Here is a 27,586-nt window from a genome sequence, read left to right as displayed (position 1 = left end):
GGCAGGACTCCCAGGACTCTGTCCACAGTCTCCAGTCCGCCTGCCCACCCACCTGCTTGGGAGCACCGTGAAGCCTGAGGGCGGCAGCTCGCCTCTGGGGCTCTGCCAGCTCCTGTTCGGGGAGACCAAGGTAAAGCACCGGCCCCAGGATCCCACTATCACAGCAACTTGCACGTGGCTCACTGAACGCAGAGGGTCCCCGGCATCGCCTCCACTACCCCAACCGCCCGAGCCGGGCAGCGGCCAGAACGGGCAGTAGTCTTCTCCTGGACAAAGCCTGGAAGGCCTTTCCTCACCTGGGTGGAGAGGCCAGGAGCCGCGCTCGCCTCGTGCCCGGGAGGGTCCTGGGCACCGAGCAGGGAGGCAGGGGGCCTCCAAGCTCCTGAAATGACCAGGGCGGAAGCCTGGGGCCCAAAGTGGCCATGTGAGGCCCAGGCACATGGGTGGGCGGGGAGAAGGCGGGGTCGGCCCTCGGGGTCGCGGTACAGTTTGGGCCCGGGGCAGGGGCGGGGTCCTGTCCTCCCTCGGCAGCACCGCCCACTGCATTAGCCCCGCCCCTCCGCTGGTGCCAAGGAATGTGCTGGGCGAGGCGGCCCAGAGACGGGCGGGGCAGCGGAGCCGCGGCCACCCGGAGGCAGCACGCAGGTCTGGGCTGAGGGGTTTAGGGTCCCAAGAGGGACAGGGGCCTCGAGTACCCCCAGGGGTACAGGTGGAAGTACCCCAGAAAGAGGGCACCCCTAATTTCGTGGCTTGCGGGCTGACACCCTGCTGTGCGCTGGCTTTGGGCTAGGGTGGGGGGCTCGGTCCTGCGCTGGCTTCTGGCAACCAGGGCTGTCCCCGAGCTGAGTTCTAGCCGGACACTGGGGACACTCCTCTCCAGGGCGGGGTGAGGCTGAGAACCTTCGGGGGCACTGAACGCCCTGTGCTGCTGGCTCACGGGGAAGCAACTCCTCGGTGACCAGCGCCCGCTGCCACCCACGTCCATGGACTGAGCCAGTCGTGGGCTCGGTGGCAGAATCTGAACCTGGGCGAACAGGGGCCTGTGGATGGACACCAACCCCTCCCTGCTCTGTCTCCAGGTCCACGTGGAGGTGCCGACTACCATGCTCAGTCTCAAGCTGCCCCAACTCCTTCGAGTTCATCAGGTCCCTCGGGTGAGGGACTGACCCCCCAAATCCCCACTCCCTCCCCAGAGCTCTGATTGAGGATCATGACATTCTCCTCTAGCTAGTGGAGAATCCCCTCCTGCAAGCTAACTTGTCACTCCCACTTCCCCTCTATGGGGGTCCTCACCCTGTCCAGATGCCCCTTCCCAGAGCTCCTGTGTGTTCCTAATCCTTCCGGTCCCCTTAACTCTGTGGGCTTGGAGGGCTGTGTGTGGTAGGATAAGGGTTGGGCTGAGTTTGACTTGGGGGCCACTGTGATTTCCATCCCACACTTAAAAATTAGTTTTTTTTATTTTTAATTTTTCTTTATTTATTTGAGAGCGACAGATAGAGGAAGAGGCAGAGAAACAGAGAGAATGGGCGCGCCAGGGCTTCCAGCCTCTGCAAAGGAACTCCAGACGCGTGCGCTCCCTTGTGCGTCTGGCTAACGTGGGTCCTGGGGAATCGAGCCTCGAACCAGGGTCCTTTGGCTTCACAGGCAAGCGCTTAACCGCTAAGCCATCTCTCCAGCCCTAAAAAAATAGTTTTTATTTGAGAGAGAGAGAAAGACAAAGAATGGGCGCGACAAGGCCTCCAGCCGCTGGAAATGAACTCCAGATGCATGCACCACTTTGTGCATCTGGCTTAAGTGGATCCTTAACCGCTAAGCCATTTCTCCAGCTCCCTTTTTTTGTATTTTTTGTTTATTTTTATTTATTTGAGAGCGACAGAGAAAGAGGCAAAGACAGACAGAATGGGCGCACCAGGGCCTCCAGCCACTGCAAACAAACTCCAGGTGCATGTGCCAGCTTGTGCATCTGGCTTACGTGGGTCCTGGGGAATTGAGCCTCGAACTGGGGTTCTTAGGCTTCACAGGCAAGCGCTTAACCGCTAAGCCATCTCTCCAGCCCTTTCTTTTCTTTCTTTTCTTTTTTTTGGGGGGGGGATTTTTGAGGTAGGATCTCCCTGTGGTCCAGGCTGGAATTCACTCTGTAGTCTCAGGGTGGCCTTGACCTCTTGGCGATCCTCCTACCTCTGCCTCTTGAGTGTGTCACACGCTCCATCTTATACTCTTTTTAAAAAAATATTTTATTTATTTATTTGAGAAGGAGACAGAGAATGGGTAGTCCAGGGCCTCTAGCCATCTCAGAGGAACTACAGACACATGCGCCTCCATGTGCATTTGACTTTATGTGGATACTGATGAATGGAACCTGGGCCCTTAGGCTTTGCAAGGCAAGCGCCTTAACCGCCGAGCCATCTCTCCAGTCCCCATCTTATACTCTTTGACTCCGCTTCTCCGGGAGGAAAATGGCCTCTTGGCACAGGGAAACCCCCCCACCTTTGCTCTCCCACCGCTACCCTAGGTGTTCTGGGAGGATGGCATCATGTCTGGCTACCGTCGCCCCACCAGCTCGGCCTTGGACTGCGTACTTAGCTCCTTCCAGATGACCAACGAGACGGTCAACATCTGGACTCACTTCCTGCCCACCTGGTGAGGGAGGCTCCGTCCCGGAGCACGGCGCGACCTTGGGCTCCGAGGGCTGCCCGGGCGGGGTGGGCACCGCCTCACCACGTGCCCGTGCCCGGCGCAGGTACTTCGTGTGGCGCCTCCTGGCGCTGGCGGGGGGCCCGGGCTTCCGCGCCGAGCCGTACCACTGGCCGCTGCTCGTCTTCCTGCTGCCCGCCTGCCTCTACCCCTTCGCGTCGTGCTGCGCGCACACCTTCAGCTCCATGTCGCCGCGCGCCCGCCACATCTGCTACTTCCTAGACTACGGGGCGCTCAGCCTGTACAGCCTGGGTAAGCCGAGGGCGGGTGGGGGGCCGCGGCGGAGTGCCGGGGGAGGCCCGCAGGGAAGACCCGGCCTCAGCTCGCACGCACCTCGCCGCAGGCTGCGCCTTCCCCTATGCCGCCTACTCCATGCCGGCCTCCTGGCTGCACAGCCCCCTGCACCGGCTCTTCGTGCCCACCGCTGTACTCAACTCCTTCCTGTGCACCGGCCTCTCCTGCTACTCGCGGTGGGTTCTCAGCTGATGGAGAGGGGAAGGCAGGGCCCTCGGGGTCCCAGCACGGACCCGTGGCTTTTGAGCCATCCAAAGACCTGAGCCAGTATGGAGGCTGTCAGACCCAGTGTTGCTAGCAACACCCTTTGGCCACTTGTCCGATGTGAGGTTCACACAGGGTCATGTGTGCTAAGGGCAGTTTTTTTTTTTTTGTTTGTTTGTTTTTAATGGGGTGTGATGTAGTCTAGTCTACTTCAAACTTGCTATGTAGCTGAGGCTGGCCTTGAATCCCCCTGATCCTCCTGCCTCCACCTCCTAAGTGCTAGCCCTGAGTCTCATGAACACCTGTTTCGGCCCAGGGTACCTTGCCCTTCTTGACCCCTACTCCAGCCATTGATGGAGACAAGCCTACCCCGCTTGCCTTCAGGTTCCCGGAGCTAGAAAACCCAGGGTTTAGCAAGGCCCTCCGCACAGCCGCCTTTGCCTATCCCTTCCTGTTTGACAACCTCCCGCTCTTCTACCGGGTAAGGCGCTGCTGGGGCAGCCTGCTCTGCCCGCCTGACCTGTGTCCAGGCTCTCACCTCAACCCCTTACAAGCCCCCGGGATCCCTGGTGTCTACCACCCCCACCCCCCAGATCCCACACATGACCCTTTCCTCTCCTCTCCCAAGACCCTCCCCAACGCCCCCGCTTCTTGGTGCTTCTTGGTTGTAGCTCTGGCTGTGCTGGGGCCGAGCCGGCTGTGGGCCGGAGGCCCTGAGCTCCAGCCACAGCCACCACCTCCTCTGTGCACTGCTCGCTGGCCTCCTCTTCACAGCCCGCCTGCCCGAGCGCCTGGCACCCGGATGCTTTGACTATATAGGTGAGTGCACACCTGGCCCAGCAGGGCAGGTAGGCCACTTCCCCAAGTACACAGAGTAAGCTGGGCAGACGCAGTCTACCAGCCTGAGGATGGGAGGCAGGGTAGGGTCTGCCCACACCCTCTCACCTCTTAGCTTAAGTGGGTTTTGCTTTGTTTTTGCTTTTCAAGGTAGGGTCTCACTCTAGCTAGAATCCACTATGTAGTCGCAGGCTGGTCTTGAACTCAGGGCAAACCTCCTACCTCTGCTGGGATTAAAGGTGAGCACCAGGTGCCTGGCCCTTTCACCTTTCTGTAACAGCAGCAAGCTCTGAGGGCTTTACCACTCACTCTTCCAGAACCCCTGGGAGTCAGGTGTTCTCCTTCCCAGGCCCCGAGGACAGGGTGATGCTCTGGCCCCATGAGTCTGCCAGAACTGGGGAGGGTGTCCTGACCAGTCCGCCCTCCCTGCAGGCCACAGCCACCAGCTGTTCCACATCTGTGCGATACTGGGCACCCACTTCCAGCTGGAGGCGGTGCTGGTGGATATGAGATCCCGTCGGGCCTGGTTGGCCACACAGGAGCCTCCCCTGGGCCTGGAAGGCATGGTGACTATGTTGGGACTGGTGGTGGCTGGGAACCTGCTCATCATCATCACCTTCACAGCCTCCCTGCTTCGGGCCCCTGGAACTTGTCCCTTGCTGCAGGGTGGCCAGCCAGAGGGGGGACCCCAGGCCAAACAACAGTGAGGCCATCCCCCAATGCTGGCCTGGAGGAAGGCAGAAGCTAGAACCCAGTGCTGGGAAGGACCCCGGATGGGCCTGGGCCAGAGAAAGTGAGGACTCTTCTGAGTCTGGAAGGAGTGGCTGAGCAGAGAGGTAGCCTAGGGGACTGGCGGAGGGAGGGAGCGGGGAGCAGAGAGGCAGTGAACGCTTCCAGGCGCGACGCTCACTAGGTGCCCTTGCTGCAGGCTGGGGCGAGAGGTGGGTGCATCTCAGTGGCCTGGTGCCCTGGAGTCTGCTCCAGCCAGGTCACCCGAGGGCTTGTTAACTAGCAGGACCACCACCTACCTGCCCCGCCCTGCCCCAGGGCCAGCAGCTCTGTGCCCACAGCTAGGAATTGGCTTTCCTGGTCACAGAAGTGATGGGGAGACGGCCAAGCTTTTGCTGGCTGGTCGGACTGGATGTATCCTAGGTGACATGGATTGAGGTGGGGGTGCCTTGGAAGGGGCTCTGGTGAGAGTTTAAGTAGGCCACCTCCAGTGCTTTCCAGGGCGAAGCAGGTGAAATAAACAAGCATGCTGGACTTTGGGGTGTGCTCTCTGGGAGTGAAGAAGGTCAGACTTTCTTTTGCCCTCCCAACCCCCACAACAGACAGACTCACAAGCCCACCAGTTCTTCCTCTAGACTTTATTGTGGGGCACATGTGCTGCCCACGTGTGCAGGGCAGAGAGGGAGACAGGGAGGGTGAGTCCTGCCAGCATGCCGCGTGGTCCCAGGGCATCGCACACCCTAGGCAGTGGTGCCGTAGAAACGCTGGTAGGCATCCTGGAAGCCGATGTGATCCGCCAGCTCGTCACAGTTGGGGTTGAGCTCGCAAACCTCCCTCTGGGGCTCTAGGGGATCTGGCACTCTGAGAAGCCCCACACGGCGCATCAACCCAGTGTCCCCCGGCCAACCTTCTTCCCAACTGCACAAGCGGCTGCAGAGGCTCCCCTGTCCCGTCCACCCTCCAGCAGCTCAGGGAGGCCACGCAGCCCGCATCCTCCCAGCCCACCCTGGAGGCCAAGGGCCCTGGCCCAGCACCTCCTGGCCGCTTACCCCTGCCCTTGCCCTTGGTCCACGTAGCGCCGGAGTCTCTTTACTACCTCGCTTCCCTCCTGCTTAGACATGAAGGCTGAGGAGCAGAGAGGCAGGGTTAGGTGGGGCTGGGTCTATGAGGATGAGGCAGGGAGCAAACTGGCCTTCCTGACAGCCAGGCAGGCGGAAGGAAGGTGGTGAGGGGAAAGCTGGAGATGGAGGGGACAAGAGAGGGACAGGGTTGTGGCTCAGTCAGGCCTCCTACCTGCACCTTTGTCAGACTCCTGGCTACTGGGCTTCGCACCTGCAGAGCGGAGCAGAGTTGGTCCCGCTGCTCCCTCCTAGCAGACCCCCCACCTTGACAGTTTTCCCTTTCCCCTCCACCTTCACAGAGAGAGCTGGGGTCCTGCTCCCCTAGTCAGTCCCTTCCCTCCACCTCCCCAGAGACAGAGCTGGGGACAGGTGGGTTGGCATGCAGGAAGGAGTCACACTGCAGCAGCCAAGGGTGAGAAGTGGGGCTAGCATCGTCCCCTCAGAGGCTCTCTGCAGTGGGGTCTCAGGGCGTGGCACACTCACCTGCTGGGCCAGAGAGGCAGAGTGCGGACAGAGCCAGCAGGGTGAGCAGAGTGAGCGTCCTCATGATGTCGGCCAGCACTGTCAGGATGTGGCTCTGCACTCAGCTGCTCTGCCCCCGGCAGCCGTGGGCACTCTTTATAGATGCTGCCCATGCCGAGATGTGGGTGGGGCAGGGAAGGCTGCCAGGGCTAATTGGGGGGTCATCTGCCCTGGCTGGGTAGGTCAAACCCAAAGGATGTTGTGGTTGGGTGTTTTAGCGGCCTGGGTAGGGCTTGGCAGTGATGGAGGGTGGGTCATTATCAGAGGCTGCCAGGCTTTCACTGCCCAAGACCAGCTTAAAGGGGTGTTCCACATCTCCCTGGAGACCCCCACTGCAATGTGAGCACTGGCTGCCCCTAGGGATGCCCTAGAGAGGAAGGGGACCCAGAGGTCTAAAATAGTGATGCAGGAGATTGGGGCCCAGGGGGAATTAGAAGTCTATAAAGATGCAGGAGACCTGGGCCCATGGACCCCAACTTTGGATCCCTAAGGGTCCAAGTTATCAGAGTTGAAAATGCAGACTCAGAGAAGGGTAAGTTATAAATTATGAGATTTGTTCTAGGGAGAGTTAGGTTCCAGAAGGAAGGCAAGCAGGGATGTCCTAGCTCAAAGTCCGCCCCTTCCCAGCCTGGCTAGGAAGAGAGGGGAGACAGAGGGTGTCCTCCCTCACATCTCCAGGGGAGAAGCCTCTGGGGAAGGGGCTCACCCCCCCCACACAGAAAGCAAAGCAGGAAGGAGAGCCCAAACCAAAAGACCCCCTTGCATGGAGGTCACAGAGGATTAAGAGTATTGCTGGGGGGCTGCAGAGATTGTCCAGTGGTCAAAGGTGCTTGCTTGCAAAACCTTGACTGCCCAGGTTCAATTCCCCAGTACCCAAGTAAAGCCAGATGTACAAAGTGGCACATGCATCTGGAATTCCTGTTTATAGTGAGGGACACTGGCACACCCATACACACACACTTTTTCTCTCTCCCTCTCTCTTTAAATAAACAGATAATGTATGTATGTATGTATGTATGTATGTGTGTGTGTATGTATGTGTGTATGTGTATATATGTGTGTGTATGTATGTATGTGTGTATATGTATGTATGTGTGTATATGTATATGTGTGTGTGTATGTGTATATATATATATATTTTAAGTGTATTGGGCCGGGCATGGTGGTGCAGGCCTTTAATCCCAGGACTCAGGAGGCAGAGATAGGAAGATCGCTGTGAATTCCAGGGCAGCGTGAGACTACACAGTGAATTCCAGGTCAGGTTGGGCCAGAGAGAGACCCTACGTCCAAGAACAAAAACAAAGAGCATTGGGCTTGAAGCTTAGAGATCATACATGTAGCAAAGCAAGAGTAGAGGCAGGAAAAATAAATTCTCCCCCTTCCCATAAAGTCTGTAAAGATACCTCCCCTCACATACAGAAAGAGCCAAATTAGGGCTGGGGAGATGGCTTGGCGGTTAAGGTGTTTGTCTGCAAAGGCCAAGGACCCTGGTTCGATTCCCCAGGACCCACGTATGCCAGATGCACAAGGGGACACATGCATCTGGAGTTCGTTTGCAGTGGCTGGAGGCCCTGGCGCACCCATTCTCTTTCTCTTCCTCTCAATAAATAAATATTTTTTAAAAAGAGCCAAATTGGGCTGGAGAGATGGCTTAGCGGTTAACCGCTTGCCTGTGAAGCCTAAGGACCCCAGTTCGAGGCTCGGTTCCCCAGGTCCCACGTTAACCAGATGCACAAGGGGGCACACGCGTCTGGAGTTCGTTTGCAGAGGCTGGAAGCCCTGGCGCGCCCATTCCGTCTCTCTCCCTCTATCTGTCTTTCTCTCTGTGTCTGTCGCTCTCAAATAAATAAATAAAATAAAATAAAAAACATTAAAAAGAGCCGAATTAGTGGAGGTGTGGGTGGGGAGGCAGGAGGCTTCATACACCTGACTTATGGGACTTGTAAGGGTCAAATATCCAATTAGGATGAGCCTCCTCATCCCTGAGGTGTGACTGGCTGGTGGACTCTAGAGGCTGGAACTAAGAAGCAGGAAACTGCTGAGATGCTGCTTGCAGCCACCTTGTATGAGACTGGATAGACACGGGTTCTAGTCCCACCAGAGCGCACATCCTTGTTTTGTTTCCATGGGCAGTCCCTAGCTCCCTACCAGAAAAAGGCCATCTTGCTCCTGACCTGTATCAATAGGTTTGGGAAGAATCAGGCTCTCACATAGCCTGTGATTTCCAGTTTCAGCTGGAGACATGAGCCAAACCCCAAGGAGGGAGTGCCCACGCCGCCCTCACTGACCCAGTGCAGGCCTGGGGCGGGCGGCTCTGCTGCTCTTGTCCTGCACAGCAGGCGGGGGGGCAACATGGGACCAGGAGCCAAAAGCCCACAAAGCTGGGGCTGGCAAAGGTAAGGGCAGCCTCTCCACCTCTAGGACAGTGTCAGAGTGCCAGTGCAGGGGCACAGGACGGGGGCTGGGCACTGTGGTGGGGAAGCAAGGGCTGTGAGGCTCATGGGGGGGAGGATGCACCCCAGGGCTCCTGACCCCCAGGCTGTCTTGGTGCAGCCTCCCCAGGGTTGGCTCAGACACAGAGGTGACAGCAAGGCCTCACAGGAACACACCTTGGCCTAACCCACCACCACTGCAGAGGAGCCACTGTCTCTGGTCAGCCCGGCTGCCCAGGCTGACAGATCAGGGCTCTTGAGGGAAGTAGTGCTCTGAGAGCCCCAGCCACTCCTCGGCGAAGCGCAGGCGATGGTGCCCAGTGAGCAGAAGTCATCGTGGTGCTGTCCAGTTGGAACAAGGCCCTCGCCAGCAGGGACCATGTGAACCCCTACTCCCAGCCATCATGGTCCCTCTCAGCCCTGGGGAGGAGCAGCCTGTGCTGTCGTGGCTGGAGAAGTGTGAGGTGGAGGGAGCAAGGTGGCATCCTCAACCCCGCCAGCTACAGCCTCAGAGGTGACCAAGTGGAAGGGGGAGGGTCGGCCAGTGACCCGTGGGGCTTCAGGGAAGCCAGGGGTCCTGGGTTTTGCTGCTCTGCACATGGTGGTCAAGTAAGATCTGCCTCCCACCCTGGAGGCTCCCAGAGACAGCCCTGTGACCGGTCCCTTGACTGAAGCCAGACCTTGGGAGCCAAGCGTGGTTTGGGCCTGAGCCGCCTGGCGAGGAAGCATCCTCACAGATTACAGAGCGGCGAGGAAGTTTATTTAGGGATGCGAGGGCAGCAGCAAAGGCCCTCGGGCTGGCCAGCAAGGGCACAATCAGTAGAGGCGAAACCACTGCCCCCAACCCAGGCTGGGGAGGACTCAGGAACCGGAGGGAGGGCATGGAGCAGAAACGACCACCGCCAGGAAACAAAGCTGGGTATCTGAGGTCCAGGAGGCGCACAGGCCACAGTCCAAGGCAGTGTATACGTAAGAGACCTCACAGACACAGGGCAGCAGGGCAGCCTCCACTGCCGCCTGGGCTCTGGCACCGTTGTTTCCGTTGTATTCAACAGCACCCCACCCAAGCTAGCACGCTAACCACAGGCCTCGACCTCAAGTGCCCTCTGCTCTGGGGTCCAGCCATGTCCTCTTCACTCAGGCGCTCTCAGCACTGACAGCAGCTCCCTCTGCTCTCTGTGTAGAGCCTGAACCAGCAGGAGAGAAGAGACATCAGAACATGAGAGGAAAGCAAACTGTCTCTGCGAGGCCTAGTTCAGGCCTCAGTTCACCCCAGGGTGCTTTGGACGGTGCCTCCCACCACTGGTCCAGTAGGGCATGTCAAGTCCAAGTTCCCACCACATGGGAGGTATTTGTGGCAGGCTGGGTCTTCCCAGAAGAGCATTCATTTTCAGAACAGACCCCCACGGTGATCCCCATCCCTCCCCGCAGTGCTGGAGATCCGAGCAAACAGCGCTCTCACTGCGCTGTGTGCAACTGAGCTCGACATGGACACGGTGAGGAGCAGTTCTCGGAACACTGGTAGGGTCAGCACCGATCCGCAATCCTCACGGTGTACTTCCCACAAGGCCCCAGTCATAGCTGGGCTACAGCTGGGGTTGGTTGAAGGATGGGCTTCTGGAGGTCGAGCTAGCAGATCCTGGGTATCTGGGTGGTTTGTTAGCTGGAGACCAGAGCAGAGCACCCTGGGGTCTCGTGGTGATGGGGTGGCAGAGGCAGAACACCTCCCTGAGGACTCAGACCAGTGTCCCCCAGTGCTCACGGTGCAGCCTAAGCTGTACACCCTGCCCCCAGGGACAGCATCAGGCAGCTGCCTTAGTCACAGCCACCTTCTTGCCTGGTGTCCAGTCCCCTGGGCCAGTCTGTGACATTGGGGGGATGAAGAGGATGGGGATAGGACAGGAAGAAGCTGGGACTTACTCCCACAAAGCTGGAAGGTCTGCCCCAAGAGGTGGCCATCCCCAGCTATTGGTAAATACAGACTGGGCATCTTGACAGATAGAGAAGCTCCAGCACCTGAGCCCTCCTGAGACTCCTGGAACTGCACCGTGAGCCACGAAGAGGCCACTTCACCATTCCAGTCATGCCTGCCTCTGGGCCTCCCTTTTCCTGGAAGGGTCTTACTCCAGCCCAGGCTGGCCTGGGATTCAGGACAATCCCACCTCCTCATCCCCCTGAATGCTGGGGCATGTTGGTACCTGCCTTTAATCCTAGCACTTGGGTCCTCTGGCTTTGTGGGCAAAAGCCTCAATCCCAACACTTGGGAGGCAGAGGTAGGACTGCTGCAAGTTCGAGGCCATGCTGAGGCTACATAGTGAATTCTGGGTCAGCCTGAGTTAGAGTGAGACCCTACCTCAAAAAAAAAAAAAAAAGAAAGAAAGAAAGAAAGAAAGCCATGTACCACAACGTCTGCCTTGCCTTCCATTTTAATCACTTCTTCCCCACTTCCCGCTTGGGGCCACTTTCAGAAATTAAATCAAGGGGCACACTCCTCTTGGAGGCTCTGGAAGTCATTCTAGCAGCAGTCTAAAGACACCGGCCATGTCTGCATGGACGCAGCACCTGGGCTTGTCCTCTCAGCCACCTGCTCAGAGGCTGCAGCAGGGAGCGTGTGCCGCGCACGGTTCTGCACAAGCGTCCAGGAGGAGCCGGCCTCCCATGCCCACGCGAAGGGGAGTGACCGAACTGTACAGCCAGCCTTCTGCCTCCAGTGGGGTCCTCTGGGTCGAGAGAGCACAGGCTGCCAACCTGAGGCTCTCCTAGGATGGGGGGCGGGGACAGGCACTTGCCTGCCAGGCCTGCTGTCGGGCCTGGACCTGCTGCTGCAGCTCCTCCACCTGCCTGCGACCGGCCAGGACAGCACTGGCCAGCTCCTGGTTCTTGGCCTCTTGCTTCTGCACGTGCCGTCGCAGGGCGTCTCGTTGCTGCAGCAAATAGGGAGCCACGGTGCTGCAGAGATCCTTCTCTGGGATCCCACTGGGTCTCCTGGGGGGGGCAGGGATGGAGGAACATGAATGAGAGGGTTCTACCTACAGACCCAATCAGTGACATTTCTACTTCCTGTCTGCAGCTGAGACAGCTCCCAAGTCCACTCTTGGGTCCCTTTCACCTCTCCAGATAGGAACACTGCCCCACTTCCCAGGTTCCCCTGTCTCTCTCTCTTTTTTTTTTTTTTTTTTGAGGTAGGGTCTCACCGTAGCCCAGGCTGACCTGGAATTCCCTATGGAGTCTCAGAGTGGCCTCACACTCACGTCAATCCTCCTACCCCTGCCTCTGAGTGCTGGGGTTAAAGGCGTGCCCACCACGCCCAGCTCCACCTTCTCTCTTCTACATATGCTCCCATCTCTGACTTCCCAGCTTCTTTTTTTTTTTAAGGTAGGGTCTCACTCTAGCCCAGGCTGACCTAGAATTCACTATGTAGTGTCAGGCTGGCCTTGAACTTAACAGTGATCTAACTATCTCTGCCTCCCTAGTGCTGGATTAAAGGACTGCGTCACTGTGCCTGACATCAACTTTTGGTTATTCTTCAGTATTGTCCTATCTCTTTCTGTCTATCCCGCTCTCCTCAACCCAGGCTGGTCTTGAACTAGAGATCTTTCTGCCCCCACCCCCGAGTGCTGGTATCACACCACACTTGGCTCAAGGGCCCCCTTCCGAGCCAGGAGGCCATTTCAGACCCCAGTCAGTCACAGTCCTCTTCACGATGACAAGCGCCCTTCTCATCGGCCTCGTGCAGGCCCTCCCCATGCTCACCAGGCTGGTTCCTGGTGTTCTTTGCCTTCTTCCACAATCCTATCCAAGGAGTTCAGGACAGCTTCTAGGTTCCCTTCCTCTTTGATTTCTGAGATTTCTTCCTGGATAGAAAGGAAAGTGCTGAGTACTGAGCGTGATGGCGCGCCTTCAGTCCCAGCACTCAGAAGGCAGAGGGAGGAGGATCGCTAAGTTTGAAGCCAGGTGGGAACTACAGGATGAGTTCCGGGTCAACCTAGGCTAGACAGAGACCCTGCCTTGGAAAACCACTTGTCATCTCTGGAAGCGGCAGTCCCTCTTGTCCCCATGCCTGGCACCCTTTTCTAATTTCTTAGCAGGGCCATTCTGTAACAACAGCACAGAAGGTTGGTCTAGGGACATCACAGTCATCTAAAGACAAGGGCAACCCTGTCCTTTTGAGCATCCCCAGTAGTATTTGGTTTATTAAGTGCCTCTTCTGGGTTTGACAGTGGCCTAGGAGTTGGAGGTACCAGGCTCTGTCTTGCCCTCGTTGAGCTCACACAGTCTGGCAGGGCAGACAACATATAAACACAATTACAACACAGGACAATGACAGAAGGGGGTATTTAAGGCCCCATGCTGTCTGGAGAGGAGGTGACTGGCGCTGTAGCCTGCTGGCCATGGACAACATTCTAGGGGCTGAGAAGATGGGCAGAACATGGGGTTGCTGCCCCCAGAGACTGTGAAGGTGTACCCTAAGCCAACAGGACATCTTGCCACTTACCCGGATGGATGTCTGCAACTGAGACACAAACTTGTCATAGATCCGCTGTGTCATCTCAGGTTGCAACTGGTAGAAGTGTTTGTAACAGTCGGTGAATCTCTGGTAGCTAGCAAGAAGAGAGGCAAGGGGGCAGGTCAGGCACTGGCCAGTCCCATCTCATCACAGGACTCAGCTTTGTCACTTCACGCCCAGCTAATGACAGTGAGTGCAGACCTCCCTCTGCAGCTCAAGTCAAGGGGCCCGCCCCCACCACTACAGCCATCTTTCCAGTCCCCCAATGTTTTTAAGGCACTGGCTTGCAAAACCTCATGGCCCAGGTTCAATTCCACAGTAACCCATGTAAAGCCAGATGTACCAAGTTGAACATGAGTCTGAAGTTCATTTGTCGTGGTAAGAGACCCTGGTACATCTGTACACTCTTTCTCTAATCAATAAACATTAGCGGGGCTGGGGACCTGGCTTAGCCATTAAGACGCTTGCCTGCAAAGCCAAAGGACCCAGTTTCCATTCCCCAGGACTCAGGTAAGCCAGATGCACAAGGGGGCACATGCGCCTGGAGTTCATTTGCAGTGGCTGGAGGCCCTGGTGTACCCATTCTCTCTTTCTGCCTATCTGCCTCTGCCTCTTTCTCTCAAATAAATAAATAAGATATTTAAAAATAAATAAATATTAAGAGCCAGGCATGGTAGCACATGCCTTCAATCCCAGCACTCAGAAGGCAGAGGTAGGAGGATCACCGAGCATTCAAGGACACTCTGAGATTACATAGTGAATTTCAGGTCACCCTGAGCTAGACTGAGACCCTACTGTGGAAAACCAATAAATAAATAAATAAAATAATAACATAAAAAATAAAAAAGGGATGAAGAGATGGCTTAGAGCATGTGAAGCCTAAGGACCCAGGTTTGACTCCCCAGTACCCACAAAAGCCAGATGCACAAAGTGGCAGATATGTCTAGAGTTCGTTTGCAGTGGCTGGAGACTCTGGCATGCCCATTCTCTCTCTCTTTATCTGCCTCTTTCTCTCTCTCAAATAAATAAAATTTAAAATAAATAAAAATAAACCAAAGGAAAAAAATTGAAAAGCACAAGCCATGGCATTCTGTTTTGTCATAAATAAGGCAGAGGTTTTATTGCTCACTAGATTTATTATTTATTTGAGAAAGAGAAAAAAAACATGAGAATGGGAATGCCAGGGTCTTTAGCCACTGCAAACAAACCCCAGATACATCCTATGTGTTTATCTGGCTTTGTGTGGACACTGGGGAATCAAACTTGGGTCCTTAGACTTTGCAGGCAAGCACCTAAACCTCTCAGTAATGAGCCCTGCTCATTAGATTTTAAACATTTTATTTCTTTACTTAAGAGAGGGAAAGTGCCAGATACAGAAAGAGAATGGGCACACCACAGCCTCCAGCCCCTGCAAACCAACTCCAGATGCATGCACCACCTTGTGCATCTGGCTTACATGGGTCCTGGGGAGTCGAACAGGGATTCTCTGGCTTTTCAGGCAAGCACCTTAACTACTAAGCCATCTCTCCAGCCTGTTCATTAAATTTTATTTATTTATTTTGAGGTAGGGTCTCACTCTAGCCCAAGCTGGCCTGTAATTCACTTAAGTGGTCTCAGGGTGGCCTCCAACTCAGAACAATCCTCCTATCTCTGTCTCCCAACTGCTGGGATTAAAGGCTTGTGCCACCATGCCCAACTGATTATTAGATTTTAAAGACAAGTATTAAGTGTGCCCTTTCTCCTTAATACCAGTGAAGGTAATTTTGCTCCAGGGACGTACTTCTGGGATTCTCCAAGTATCTCATCAGTGCGTTCTCTCCTTGGGTGATGCCTTGGTTCTTGTTGGCATAAGTGCAAGAGAATCCAGCTGTCTGATCATCTTCTGCCCATGGAGAGTGGATCTAGTCTTGGGCATGCCTCTCTTTTCCTGGATGGCACTGGGCACACTTCTGAACAAAGGTTTTCTTGCCTTTCACAACAGCCCCTATTGTTAATGCATTCTTTGGTCACTAACACTGTGAACATTACCAGCTGAAAGCCAGACATCCCACTCTGAGTGCTGACGCTGCAGCTTCGAGCAGGCTAAGCACAAGCTCTTACTGTTGAGCGACATCCCCAAGTCCTCCCCTGAGATGACAGCAAATGCTGGTGCTCCTATGAATGGGCACTCAGTGCTGTCAAGAAACGTGTGAGGGGCTGGGCACGGTGGCACACACTTTTAATCCCAGCACTTTGGAGACAGAGGTAGGAGGACTGCTGTGAGTTCAAGGCCACCCTGAGAGTACATAGTGAATTCCAGGTAAGCTTGGGCTAGAGTGAGACCCTACCTCGAAAAACTAAAAAAAAAAAAAAAAAAAAAAAAGAAAAAGAAAGAAAGAAAAAGAAAAACAACTCAGTGTCTACTAGTACATGTCCAGGACAGGGTGACACAGTCTCCCACCTTCTAAGGAGAAACATTTCTGTCTTAGTACACTGTGGTGACTGAGCCCAGATATCAAATAGACAATTCAAAGGAAAATGCTGGGAGTCTTTCCAAGACACAGCAGAGTTCCAGACATCTTGTTTTGCTGCCTGGCCCTCTCCCGCTCAGCCACGCAGTCTGTGGCTGGAGAAGAATGTGGGGGACGCATGGTGCTGAACAAGCGGCTGCAGCTGAGAAGTGGTCATTGTGGCTTGAGCACCAGAGATCCTGTCCCTCCCTCCAGCCCAATCGGGGGCGGAGGTCCAAGCTGGGCACGTCTCTCCTTGGCTCCAGCACTGGACAGGACCCAAGGAAGGGCTGAGGCACACTCTGCCCAGCACTGCCACTGCCAACTCTGTCGTCTGTTGAGAATTACATGACCGTGAGGGTCCCAGAAACAGTTCACAGGACGTCAAACATGCTACACAGGGCCAGGCGGCTAAACCAAGGCAGGAGTACGGCCAGACTGGGAGCCAGTACAGCAAATATAATAGGAGATCGGCTCCTTGACAGTGGGCAGGTTGGGAATGTGTGAAAACTCTGTGGATTGCCTGAAAACTACACCCAGGGGGAAGTAGGAAAAGTGATTTTTTCTTTTATTTATTTACTTGTTTTAGTTTTCTTTCAAATTTTATTTATTTATTTGCAATGAGAGAGAGAGAATGGGCATGCCAGGGCGTCTAGCCACTGCAAGCAAACTCCACATGCACGTACCTCTTGCGCATCTGGCATATGTGGGCCCTAAATAGAATCAGGGTCCTTTGGCTTTGTAGGCAAACACCTTAACTGCTAAGCCATCTCTCCAGCCTGGAAAGTGACTTCTATAAAACATCCGTGGCCATGCGACCCCTAGTGGAAAGTTTTACCTTTTTTTCTCCTTCGAGGTAGGGTTTTCCGCCAGTTCACTGGCCCAGGATGACCTGGAATCCACTTTCCAGTCTCAGGCTGGCCTCAAACTCATGGCAATCCTCCTACCCCTGCCTCCCGAGTACTGGGATTAAAGGCATGTGCCACCACCACCAGCAAGTTTTACCTTCATACAACAGTTTTCTCGCCCTTGTGGAGAGAGGCTGGGATCTGCTGGGTCCCCAGAGCCATGAACCTCTCAGCACTGAAGATGCTGCCCCTTAGGCTGGTCAGCTAGGATGAAAGTAAGCCCAGGGCTGCCTGATCCCCTAGGCCTCCCCTGTTCCTAGCCACCTCTCCCACACTGGACCTTGGTCCTAGGGCTGAATGTTGGGGTAGCAGAGTCCTCCCTGGGGAGCTCCCCCGCCCCCGTGACAAACAGACTCTCCTGAGGCGTACCAGAGCTAGCCAGCACTGTGCTGGGTAAGTGTACTGGCTCTTGAGGCCCACCTCCTCCACTCACGGGCTAAGTGACCACAGGAACCTCTTTTCTTCCATAATACTTGGTCTCCTCCTTTGTCAAATGGGGGCAATAACAGCATCCCTGCCCACGAAATAACTCAAAGGATTAACAGAGGCCGTATTTATTAAGTACTAAGGCTTGTGCCCAGCATATTGAAACTGTCCGTGTCAGCTATAGTTACCAGGGCTGTTCTGCCAAGAACCACCCGTGGCCACTCTAGAGGCCTACGTTCGTCAGCAAGCTGGCTTATCAAGTCTCCCTTTGGAAGGCAGGTGCTTAGTAAACATGCCTTGGTTGCAACTTCATGAGACCCTGTCTCAACACACAAATAAACATCACATTATAGCCAGACGTGATGATGAACATCTGTTGTCCCAGCATTCAAGAGGCAGAGGCAGGAGGATCACTGTGAGTTCGAGGCCATCCTGAGACTACATAGTAAATTCCAGGTTAGCCCGAGCTAGTGTGAAACCTACCTCAAAAAAACAAAAAAAAGAAAGAAAGAAAGAAAGAAAGAAAGAAAGAAAGAAAGAAAGGAAGGAAGGAAGGAAGAAAGAAAGAAAATCTGGGCTGGAGAGATTGCTTAGTGGTTAAGGCACTTGCCTGCAAAGCCTAAGGACCCAGGTTCAATTCTCTAGTATCTACATAAGCCAGATACACGAGGTGGCACATGCATCTAGAGTTTGTTCGCAGTGACTAAAGGCCCTGGCACACCCATTTTCTTTCTCTCTCTCAAATAAATATTTTAAAACAACAAAAAAAGGAAAAAAAAAAAAAAACCACCAAACTCACAACATGGGTTCAAGGCGTAATTCAGTGGTAGAGCACATACTTTGACATACACGAGGTCCTGGGCTTAATCCCTAGCACTAGAAAAAAAAAAAAAAAAAAAAGAACAAAAGCAATTCACTGCAATTGATTTAGGCAAGTTTCACTTACAGATTTTACCTTCTGGGCTAGAGAGATGGATCAGTGGTTAAGGCACTTGCCTACAAATCCTAACGACCAGGGTTTGGTTCCCCAGTATCTATGTAAAGCCATATATAAACAGTAGCACATGTGTCTGGAGTTCATTTGCTGTGGTCATCCTCTCTCTCTCTCTCTCTCAAATAAATAAATAAAAATACTTGCACCCAGGCTGGGAATATAGTTCAGAGATATGCACTTGATAACTGAGTGGTTCAAACCTCAGCACTAAAATCACAAACACATCAAAACTTAAGCAGGGAGTGGAGGCAGGAGAATCGAGAGCTCAAGTTCATCGGCTACAGCGAGCTCAAGACTAGCCTGGTTTACACAGAGCCTGTCCAAAACCAAAAACACGAAAAGCAGGGCTTGTCTTCTCTTCTTCCTTCATATCTGCTGTCCCAGTCAACATCAACATCTGTTCCACAGGTTGTCCACTAGGGGGTGGCCGCAACTGGCATAAGCTTCTCAATGAAGGGACATGACAAGCCAGAGTGAGGGGGATGCGAGATGCTCACACTCTTCAACCCCAGCCCATACCAGCAGCTGCTCTGTTTCCTTCAGAAACATGAAGTTGGGTGTGCACACCTTTAATCCTAGCATTGCAGAGGCTGAGTCAGAGTGGCCTTGAACTTCCAGTGATTCTCTTACCTCAGCCTCCCAAGTGCTGGGATTAAGGCGTGCTGCCACCATGCTGACTTAATAAAAAATATTTTCATTTATTTATTTATTTGACAGAGAAAGAGGAGGAGGGAGAGAGAGAGAGAGAAAGAATGGGCACTCCAGGGCCTCCAGCCACTGCAAAGGAACTGCAGACACGTGTGCCCCCTTGTGCATCTGGCTAACGTGGGTCCTGGGGAATCGAACCTGGGTCCTTTGGCTTTGCAGGCAAATGCCTTAACTGCTAAGCCATCCATCCATCCAGCCCAGCAAAAATAAATAAATAAATAAATAAATTTAAAAGAACTGTTTCTTTTTTTAAAAAAATATTTATTTACTTATTTATTTGAAAGACAGAGAGAGGCAGGTAGAGAGAAACAATGGGTGCATCAGGGCCTCCAGCCACTACAAATTAACTCCAGACACATGTGCTACCTTGTGCATCTGGGTTATATGGGTCCCGGGGAATCGAATTTGGGTCCTTTGGTTTTGCAGGTAAGTGCCTTAACCACTAAACCATCTCTCCAGTGTATTGTTCCCTTTTCTAGGCTACATCAAACCCAATCTCAAAAAACAAAACTTATAAACACTAGCACCATAATGTCATAGCAAGACAACCTGGCAAGCCCAAAGGATCCCTGGAGGATGCAATGCTAGACAGAGGGAAGAGCGTGGAGGAGAGGGGAGGACAAGGACAGGCAGGAGGTGGCCAGAGGGTGGAGAGGGCAGCAAGGGCAGTGAGCTGTGCACATGTGTGCAAATGTGCGTAATCACGGAAGTAATCAGAGGACATCAGCCCTCTCAAGAGGCAGGCTGTCATTGTCCTCAGCGCTCAGATGCCAAGGCCACACAGCTGAGCAGTGAGGGAACCAACCGGAATTTACACGGCTTGCAACACTTGAACTGAGGGTGGGGGGGGCCGACACACGAGAGAACTACAACAAGGCTGGAGAGCAGGGATGCACTGTCATCAAATCTGCTCGCCATGCTCACACGGGCTGCCGCAGAAGGATGGATTTAAGCCACACAGCTGAGGTGGCAGCAGACACCAATGGTGGGGACAGAAAGAAGTGGGTAACTGGAAGCTCACGAAGGACAGGATGAGTGGGCCAGGCTGGAGCACACTGCTCTGGTGAGTCAGCCGAGCTCTCACTAGACTGTCTACTGGCAGAGCATGTGGAGAGCGGGGCAGTCTGCAGCCTTTACAAGCCACACTTGCCTGTAAAGAATGGTTCCTGCGATCACCAAAGCCTTTGCCTCTGTCTAGTTTCTTCTCCCCACCCAGGGGATGAAGCACGTACCATGCACGTGTGAGCACCTCAGTTCAGATCCCAGAGCCCACAGGAAACCAGATGCTTGGCCCAGCACCTGATATCCTAGTGTACCTAAGGGCAAAAAGAAAAGCGAACATCTTTTTTGTTGTTTGTTTGTTTTCTGAGGCAAGGTCTCGCTCTATCCCAGGCTGTCCTGGAATTCACTCTGTATTCTCATGGTGGTCTCCAACTCTCGAAGATCCTCCTACCTCTGCCTCCTGAGTGCTGGGATTAAAGGTGTGTGTCACCACGCCCCCTGGCCTGATTTTTCTTTATAGTACTAGAGTGTCTACTCTAGGCAAGGTATATACCTTGTTTATCTCCACCACTGCTACTTATCCAGCAAGAGCAACAGTGCCTGGGATATTACCAATGGCCCAGAACTATTTGTACCATAGATGGAAGGCATTGATAGGAATTAGGAGTAAAGGAGTGCCCCTCCCCCGCCCAAAGCCCACAATTAGGGTTACAGGTGTAAAGGAAACAAACAGATAATCTATTTGTCCTAACAGAATGGATAAACACAAGTTTTAGAGAGTAGGGAAGGAAACTGAATCCAAAAAGCCCTGACTCATGCTGACTCACGAGGCCAGTTGGCCCACACATACAAAGTAAATAACCAATCCTTCATCTAACTCATCAGTCTATCAGGAGACCCCCACATTTTCAAAGAAACCAATCCAATTCACTCCAACTTAATGCCAAAATTATACCCAAGAGTATAAAATTATCAGCCTATCAGAGGCCCCATATACATTCGAAATAACCAAACCAGGGCTGTAGAGGTGGCTTAGCGGTTGAGGCATTTGCCTGCAAAGCCTAAGGATCCTGGTTTGGGCTGGAGAGATGGCTTAGCGGTTAAGTGCTAGCCTGTGAAGCCAAAGGACCATGGTTCGAGGCTCGATTCGCCAGAACCCACATTAGCCAGATGCACAAGGGAGGCGCACGCATCTGGAGTTCGTCTGCGGTGGCTGGAAGCCCTGGCGTGCCCATTCATATTCTCTCTCTCTGCCTCTTTCTCTGTGTGTAACTCTCAAATAAATAAATAAAATAAACAAAAAATATTAAAAAGAAAGAAAGAAAAAGAAACAAAGGATCCAGGTTTGATTCTCCAGAACCCACGTAAGCCAGATGCTCAAGGGGGGTGTATGTGTCTGGAGTTTGTTTGCAGTGGCTGAAAGCCCTGGCTCGCCCATTCTCTTTCTCTCTCTCAAATAAATAAATAAAAGTAAGAAATAAAAATAATCCAGCCTACCATCTAATACTTAACCTACATCCTGAAGAATATCACACTCAGCCTCAATCCAAGTCATTCAGCTACTGCAAGATCAGGACACCACACCACTCAGTAGCTTTTTTTTTTTAACTTTTTTTTATTTTGGTTTTTGATGATAAGGTCTTGCTTTAGCTCAAGCTGACCTGGAATTAACTATGTAGTCTCAGGGTGGCCTCGAATTCACTGTGATCCTTCTACCTCTGCCTCTAGAGTGCTGGGATTAAAGGTGGCTCACTTTATTTTTTAAAAATATTTTATTTGGGTTTGGAAAATGGTGTAGCGTTTGCCTGTGAAGCCTAAGGACACAGGTTCAATTCCCCAGGACCCAAGTAAGCCTGATGCACAAGGGGGCACACGTGTCTGCAGTTCATTTGCAGTGGCTAGAGGCCCTGGTGTGCCCATTCTCTCTATCTGCCCTTCTCTCTCTCTCTCTCAAATAAATAAAGTATCTTTTAAAAGTATTCTATTTACTTGTTTGTGAGAGAGCAGGTGAGAGAGCAGGCATGCGAGGACCTCCTGCCACTGCAAACAAACCCCAGATGCGTGTAGCACTGCACAACTGGCTTGACACGGGTACAGGGGCTGAACCCCGGCCAGCAGGCTTTGCAAGCAAGAACCTTTAACTGCTGGGCCATCTCCCCAGCCCTCACATTCTTTTGTAACAAATTCTTGCTGAGCTTGTCTTTCTGCCGTGTCTGCCTTCATCATTCTTCTCCAGTTATAAAAGACGTCAAACCCAAGAGCTACTGGCTTTGTACTTTCCATGATCACAGAGTTTCCAATGCTCCAACCTCTAAGCTCAGCCTGTCCAGGGAGAAGAAAGGCTGCACTGGTCTGGAAACCCGCAACAGCAGACAGCCAACAAAAGGCAGGCCTTTTAGGAGTAAGAAGGCAAGAATACGTGTGGAAACCTGAACAATGGAGGGACATTGCTTGGACAATGATAGTGTCATGACTTGCCCATGAAAGTTACATTATTTTGGGTTGAAGAGATGGCTCTGTGGTTAAGGTCTGCAGATCCCAAGGATCCAGGTTAAATTCCCCAGTACCCACATAAAGATATATGAACAAATGGCACATGCATCTGGAGTTTGTTTGCAGTGGCTAGAGGCCTTGGCCCACCCAAATAAAGAAATAAATAAAATATTTTCTTTTCTTTTTTGGGTTTTTCAAGGTAGAGTTTCACTCTAGCCCAGGCTGACCTGGAATTCACTATGTCTAGTCTTGGTGGCCTTGAACTCATGATGATCCTCCTACCTCTGGCTCCCAAGTGCTTGGATTAAAGGCATGGGCCACCACGCCCAGCAAATAAAATATTTTCTTAAAGTTATATTATTTGGCTGAAGAGATGGCTTAGTAAAGTTGCTTGCCTGCAAGGCCTAACTAAGAACTCATGTTGGTCCTGGGGTCCTAGGTAGCTAGCACAGTGACACAAACATGCAATGTTGCACATTAACCACAAGGGGGCACATGGTCTGGAGTGCATTCATCGCAGCTGAAAGGCCCCAGAGTGCCCCTTCTCTCTTTCAAAAATAAAATAAAAAAATAAAGTTATATTATTAAATCACATGGCAAACTAGCCCTGCTTGATAAGGCTGTTGGCCCCTCCCTCTGATGACTATGCTGCAGCCAAGAACACATCTACCACAGAAGATCTGATCACCCCTTTGCACAAGCTAGCACCTTGCCTATTACAGATGAGCTCTACTGTGTTTTCTCAAAAAGCTACTTTTTGCTAGGCAAGGTGGCACATGCCTTTAATCCCAGCTCTTGGGAGGCAGAGGCAGGATTTCAGTGAGTGAGACCCTACCTCAAAAAAAAAGTATACATACATATATATATATATATATATATATATATATATATATATATAATATATGTATATATATATATATATATACACACACATATATATACATATACAGACACACACACATATACATATATATATATATATATATATATATATATATATATATATATATATACACACACACACACATTTATGGTATTTTTTCATCTTTTGAGTTTCGGCTCCACTATCATTTCCAGAGACAACCTAATGCTCTCCGTTGCATCACTTGTTCGTTATCTTCCCAAGCTTTGTGTTGTCTGCAGTGTCTCTACCATTAATACAAGCTCCCACAGGACAGAGGCCTTGACTGCTTTCTGGCATCCTGGGCATCCAGCAGAGAAGGCATTCAAGGGTGTGCTAGTTCATGAGTGAACCGCAGGTTGCCCAGCCACTCAAAAGTAGAGTGCTGCCCAACATGGAGGTACAGGCCTCTCTTCTCAACTACTTGGGAGGCTGAGGCAGGAGGATTAAGGGTCCCAGGCCTGCCTGGGCTAGACTATTGAGCTACATCCAGATCTTTTTAGTTCTTGGCTGACCTTGAACTCACAGTGATTCTCCTACCTCTTAAGTGCTAGGATTAAAGGCATGGGCCTGGCTTATCCCTAGACTTTTTTTTATTTTTTATTTTTTGTTTTTTATCCCTAGACTTTTTATGAATTTTATTTTGAGACAAGATCTGATAAAAGTGTACAAGCTGACCTCAAACACATGATTCTCCTGCCTCATCCTCCTCAGTAAATGACAGACAGATGCAGGCCACCCTGAGAAGTTGCAGTTAACGCATTTCTGTGTTATGAGAAGGGTGGTGGGGATCAGGCGGTAAAATCTCTTCCTTTAACTTGTCTAGTAGACCTCATATGAAATAAATCAGGACAGGGGCTGGAGAGATGGTTTAGCAGTTAAGGCGCTTGCTGGCAAAGCCAAAGGGCCCAGGTTCGATTCTCCAGGACCTCGCGTCTGGAGTTCGTTTGCAGTGGCTGGAGGCCCTGGCGCGCCCCTTCTCTCTCTCTAATAAATAAATGAAAATGAATTGTTTTTAGAAAGCCGACAGGAAGAGTGTTTCTTTGCACGCTCGCTCCTCGCCAGCCCGGCAAAGGCACCGCTCCCAGGACAGCTAGCGGGGCTCTAGGCAAACTACGCGCCGGGGGAAGGAAGCCTCCATTCCCCCGCACACGGCTCGGCCCGGCCCGCGGTGCCACTCGCCCTGCCCTCGTCAGCGGAGGGGCTGGCACCGCGGGAAGGAGTCACCCGAAGACGCGGGAGCGGGCGGGCGGCGCCGGGGACCCGCCTCGCCCTCGCCGGCCTCCGCCTACCTCCCCGCCGCGACCAACTTCTCCAGGAAAGTGTCCACCATGGTGTCGAGGAGCTCCACCCTCGACATGGTAGTGCCCGGCGCCTCGCCTTCCGGAAACGAGCTCTCGGGCCTTGTCTCCGCGGCCGCTGCCTCGCTGTCGCTCTCCGCCGCGGCCATGTTGAAAACAAACCGCCAAATTGAACGGGGCCGGAAGTCCCGCCCACCGGGACCTCCGATTGGCCCCAGTGGAATGCCCATCACGGAGCTGAGGAGGCGGGGTCGGGGCCGTCGGTACGGGGTTCTAAAAAATATATATATACACATGCGCAAGCCGAAGCTCAAGGGCTCGATAAAAAGTTTTTATTTCAAGGATTTCGTACAGTGATACTGAGTGTTCGCTGCTAATATTCACAAGAGTCCATTGTATCAGACGCTGAGTTTGCATTTTCATTCCCGTCCCTCAACACTCCAGGTTTGTCTAACCCAGTAGATTCCTTTCCAGTTTTCTATTTTTTCGAGGTAGGGTCTCACTCTGGCCCAGGCTGACCTGGGATTCACTATGTAGTCTCAGGGAGGCCTCGAACTCACGGCAGTCCTCCTACCTCTGCCTCCCGAGTGCTGGGATCAAAACGCCCGGCTTATTTCTAGTTTTCCTTGGTGACTAATATATCAAAATTTCCAGCCTCTTTAGTCTCCAGATTTAGGAAACTGGAAATCCACTGGCCCATCCTTAGCAAAGCCAATCTCAGTCTCTGACCTTAAGGGGAAAAAAGTAGGTGCATTGGCCAGGGGTTCCTTTAAAGTTACACACATCTCCCTTTTTTTTAATTGAGAACTTTAATATGTGAACATATTGCAAATTGGTCACATTCCTATCAAGTTATACTTTTATGTCCCCCTCCCGCACCCCAATCCACTGAGGGTCCCTTTGGGACTCACAGTTGAGCTTTTTGTTTTTTGAGGTAGGGTTTCACTCTAGCCCAGACTGACCTGGAATTCATTCTGTAGTCTCAGGGTGGACTTGAACTCACAGCCATACTCCTACCTCTGCCTCTCAAGTGCTGGGACTAAAGGTGTGTGCCACCACGCCCAGGTTCTTTTTTTTTTTTTTTGAGCTAGGGTCTCACTCTAGCCCAGGGGAACCTGAAAGTCACTGGGTAGTCTCAGGGTGGCCTTGAACTCATGGAGATTTTTCCTACCTCTGCCTCCCGAGTGCTGCAATTAAAGGCATGTGCCATCGCACCCAGGCTCAAATTTGAACTTTTAACAAAACCACTCCACACCTGTCTTACTGATGGGGTGCTAAACCCTAGCAGTAGATACACTGCATGATCTTATATATGCTGTCTCCATATACACTCTATTGTTTTCCTCTCAAGCTGACATGGCATCTGTCTTGGCAAGGCATCACTTTGCCACCTATACAGGTAGAATTGGCAACTCCTAATCTTTCCTTAGATAGGATAAATTCAATACTTCCATGATTGAATTAATTTGATGATTAGCCTTATTATTTTTTTTCGAGGTTATTTTTTCAAGGTAGGGTCTTATTCTAGCTCAGGCTGACCTGGAATTCCCTATGTAATCAATCTCAGGGTGGCCTTGAACTCATGGTGATTCTCCTACCTTTGCCTCCGGAGTACTGGGATTAAAGGTGTGTGTCACCACGCCCAGCTTTTATGATTAGCCTTTATAAACAATCCCAGATGTGCTCTTGAAGTCCCTTAGTTACCTACTACTTGAACTTTTTACCTGGACCCGTAAGAGGTGTGCTTTCCCTAATGAGGCCAGCTCCCATTCCAGCTGTGCGCTTGTCCGTCTGCAGCCATGAGCCCCTCAGTTACAGATTATCTGAGGCCGCGCTTTGCATTGCTGTCCGACAGTTTACTCCGGGACAAACACCGGGACCCCTCTTCCACAGGCCCTCCTCAGCGGGGTGGCCAGTGATCCCTGTGGGGTTGTGGATGCACTGGCTAGTCCCTACACACATCTTTTAAAAGGACGTGAGGGGCTGGAGAGATGGCTTAGCGGTTAAGCGCTTGCCTGTGAAGCCTAAGGACCCCGGTTCGAGGCTCGGTTCCCCAGGTCCCACGTTAGCCAGATGCACAAGGGGGCACACGCGTCTGGAGTTCATTTGCAGTGGCTGGAAGCCCTGGCGCGCCCATTCTCTCTCTCTCCCTCTACCTGTCTTTCTCTCTGTGTCTGTCGCTCTCAAATAAATAAATAAAAAATGAACAAAAAAATTTTTTAAAGGACGTGAGGCGAGAGTGGGGATACTGCACAAGAAAATGAAAGAAGCCAGAGGACCAAGGAAGCTGAGGCACGAGGAGTCAGGAGGCCTCCTGTCCACGCTCTGCTGAAGTAGACAACGACCCAAGGCCTCGATGGGGACAGTGGGTAGCTGAGAAAAACAATCTTGAAAGGTCTGGCTGGGGAAAACAAGTCCAGTTCTGTTTCTGTTATATTGCCTCTTCTTACAATAAGGAGGGAGTGGAAGGCGTGAAGATTCATAATGATTCGTGTACTCTGTCCTCTGGATGACCATTTGTGGACATAAATGGAGGGCTCCCTTAAGATACAGGAAGCCAGGTGTGGTGGCCTAAACCTGTACTACCAGCACTCAGGTGGAGGCTGAAGGATCAGGAGTTCAAGGCCAGCATGATCTACATGAGCCAGCCTGAGCTCTGTAAGACCCTGACTCAGAAAAATGAAAAGGGGCTGAGAATATAGCTCAGTTGTAATCCTTGCCTAGCATGCATGAAACCCTGGATTCAATCCCCAGCACTGCATGAGACCAGTGGGGTGGTCCATGCCCATAATCCCAGCACTAGGGAAGTGGAGGTAGGAGGATCAGAAATTCAAGGTCATCCTTGGCTACATAGTGAGTCTGAGGCCAGCCTGGAACGCAAGAGACCTTGCCTCAAAAAAAGAAAATAAATAAATAATAAATAAAATAAGAATAAAGGGGGCTGGAGAGAAGGCTCAGTGATTAAAGGTGCTTGCTTGCAAAGTCTGACAGCCATGGGTTCATGTAAAATCAAATCCACAAAAT

The 27,586-nt window shown here is 52.3% G+C and overlaps 3 protein-coding genes across 4 annotated transcripts; 1 reads left to right on the top strand and 2 right to left on the bottom strand.

Moving 5' to 3' along the window:
* On the top strand, nucleotides 1-5,292 carry Paqr6 (progestin and adipoQ receptor family member 6). Of its 2 annotated transcripts, none has more exons than XM_045138322.1 (8): nucleotides 1-130; nucleotides 1,080-1,154; nucleotides 2,513-2,640; nucleotides 2,741-2,946; nucleotides 3,038-3,164; nucleotides 3,577-3,673; nucleotides 3,864-4,011; nucleotides 4,462-5,292. In XM_045138322.1, exons 2-8 carry the CDS (start codon nucleotides 1,104-1,106, stop codon nucleotides 4,734-4,736), a joined length of 1,032 nt encoding a protein of 343 aa, XP_044994257.1. In that variant the 5' UTR covers nucleotides 1-130; nucleotides 1,080-1,103; the 3' UTR covers nucleotides 4,737-5,292. The 2 variants fall into 2 exon arrangements, with proteins under 2 accessions (XP_044994257.1, XP_004667333.1); XM_004667276.2 differs by lacking the exon at nucleotides 1-130 and adding an exon at nucleotides 610-645.
* An 89-nt stretch (nucleotides 5,293-5,381) lies between these two features.
* On the bottom strand, nucleotides 5,382-6,504 carry LOC101612902 (bone gamma-carboxyglutamate protein). The gene is made up of 4 exons (XM_004667104.2): nucleotides 6,363-6,504; nucleotides 6,052-6,090; nucleotides 5,808-5,883; nucleotides 5,382-5,619 (listed from the first exon to the last, which is right to left on the bottom strand). Exons 1-4 carry the CDS (start codon nucleotides 6,424-6,426, stop codon nucleotides 5,499-5,501), a joined length of 300 nt encoding a protein of 99 aa, XP_004667161.2. The 5' UTR covers nucleotides 6,427-6,504; the 3' UTR covers nucleotides 5,382-5,498.
* A 3,023-nt stretch (nucleotides 6,505-9,527) lies between these two features.
* On the bottom strand, nucleotides 9,528-24,720 carry LOC101612603 (polyamine-modulated factor 1). Its single transcript, XM_004667103.2, has 5 exons — nucleotides 24,554-24,720; nucleotides 13,329-13,434; nucleotides 12,587-12,687; nucleotides 11,623-11,818; nucleotides 9,528-10,020 (listed from the first exon to the last, which is right to left on the bottom strand). The coding sequence occupies exons 1-5, from the start codon at nucleotides 24,709-24,711 to the stop codon at nucleotides 9,967-9,969; spliced, it is 615 nt and encodes a 204-aa protein (XP_004667160.1). The 5' UTR covers nucleotides 24,712-24,720; the 3' UTR covers nucleotides 9,528-9,966.
* Between the last annotated feature and the right edge of the window lie 2,866 nt (nucleotides 24,721-27,586).

The sequence above is a fragment of the Jaculus jaculus genome, chromosome 19 (assembly GCF_020740685.1).
Source record: "Jaculus jaculus isolate mJacJac1 chromosome 19, mJacJac1.mat.Y.cur, whole genome shotgun sequence".
NCBI lineage: Eukaryota > Metazoa > Chordata > Mammalia > Rodentia > Dipodidae > Jaculus > Jaculus jaculus.
Note: the sequence above shows the minus strand (reverse complement) of the source record. Positions and strands in the feature narration are given on the sequence as shown.

Coding starts and splice junctions, on each gene's coding strand:
- Paqr6 (XM_045138322.1), top strand. CDS start 1,104: ATGCTCAGTCTCAAGCTGCCCCAACTCCTTCGAGTTCATCAGGTCCCT. Junction 2,641..2,740: donor ACTCACTTCCTGCCCACCTG/GTGAGGGAGGCT, acceptor TGCCCGGCGCAG/GTACTTCGTGTGGCGCCTCC. Junction 2,947..3,037: donor GCTCAGCCTGTACAGCCTGG/GTAAGCCGAGGG, acceptor ACCTCGCCGCAG/GCTGCGCCTTCCCCTATGCC.
- LOC101612902 (XM_004667104.2), bottom strand. CDS start 6,426: ATGAGGACGCTCACTCTGCTCACCCTGCTGGCTCTGTCCGCACTCTGC. Junction 6,091..6,362: donor CTGCCTCTCTGGCCCAGCAG/GTGAGTGTGCCA, acceptor TCCGCTCTGCAG/GTGCGAAGCCCAGTAGCCAG. Junction 5,620..5,807: donor GACCAAGGGCAAGGGCAGGG/GTAAGCGGCCAG, acceptor GGGGCTTCTCAG/AGTGCCAGATCCCCTAGAGC.
- LOC101612603 (XM_004667103.2), bottom strand. CDS start 24,711: ATGGCCGCGGCGGAGAGCGACAGCGAGGCAGCGGCCGCGGAGACAAGG. Junction 11,819..12,586: donor GAACACCAGGAACCAGCCTG/GTGAGCATGGGG, acceptor TGCCCCCCCCAG/GAGACCCAGTGGGATCCCAG. Junction 10,021..11,622: donor CCCGACAGCAGGCCTGGCAG/GCAAGTGCCTGT, acceptor CTGCTGGTTCAG/GCTCTACACAGAGAGCAGAG.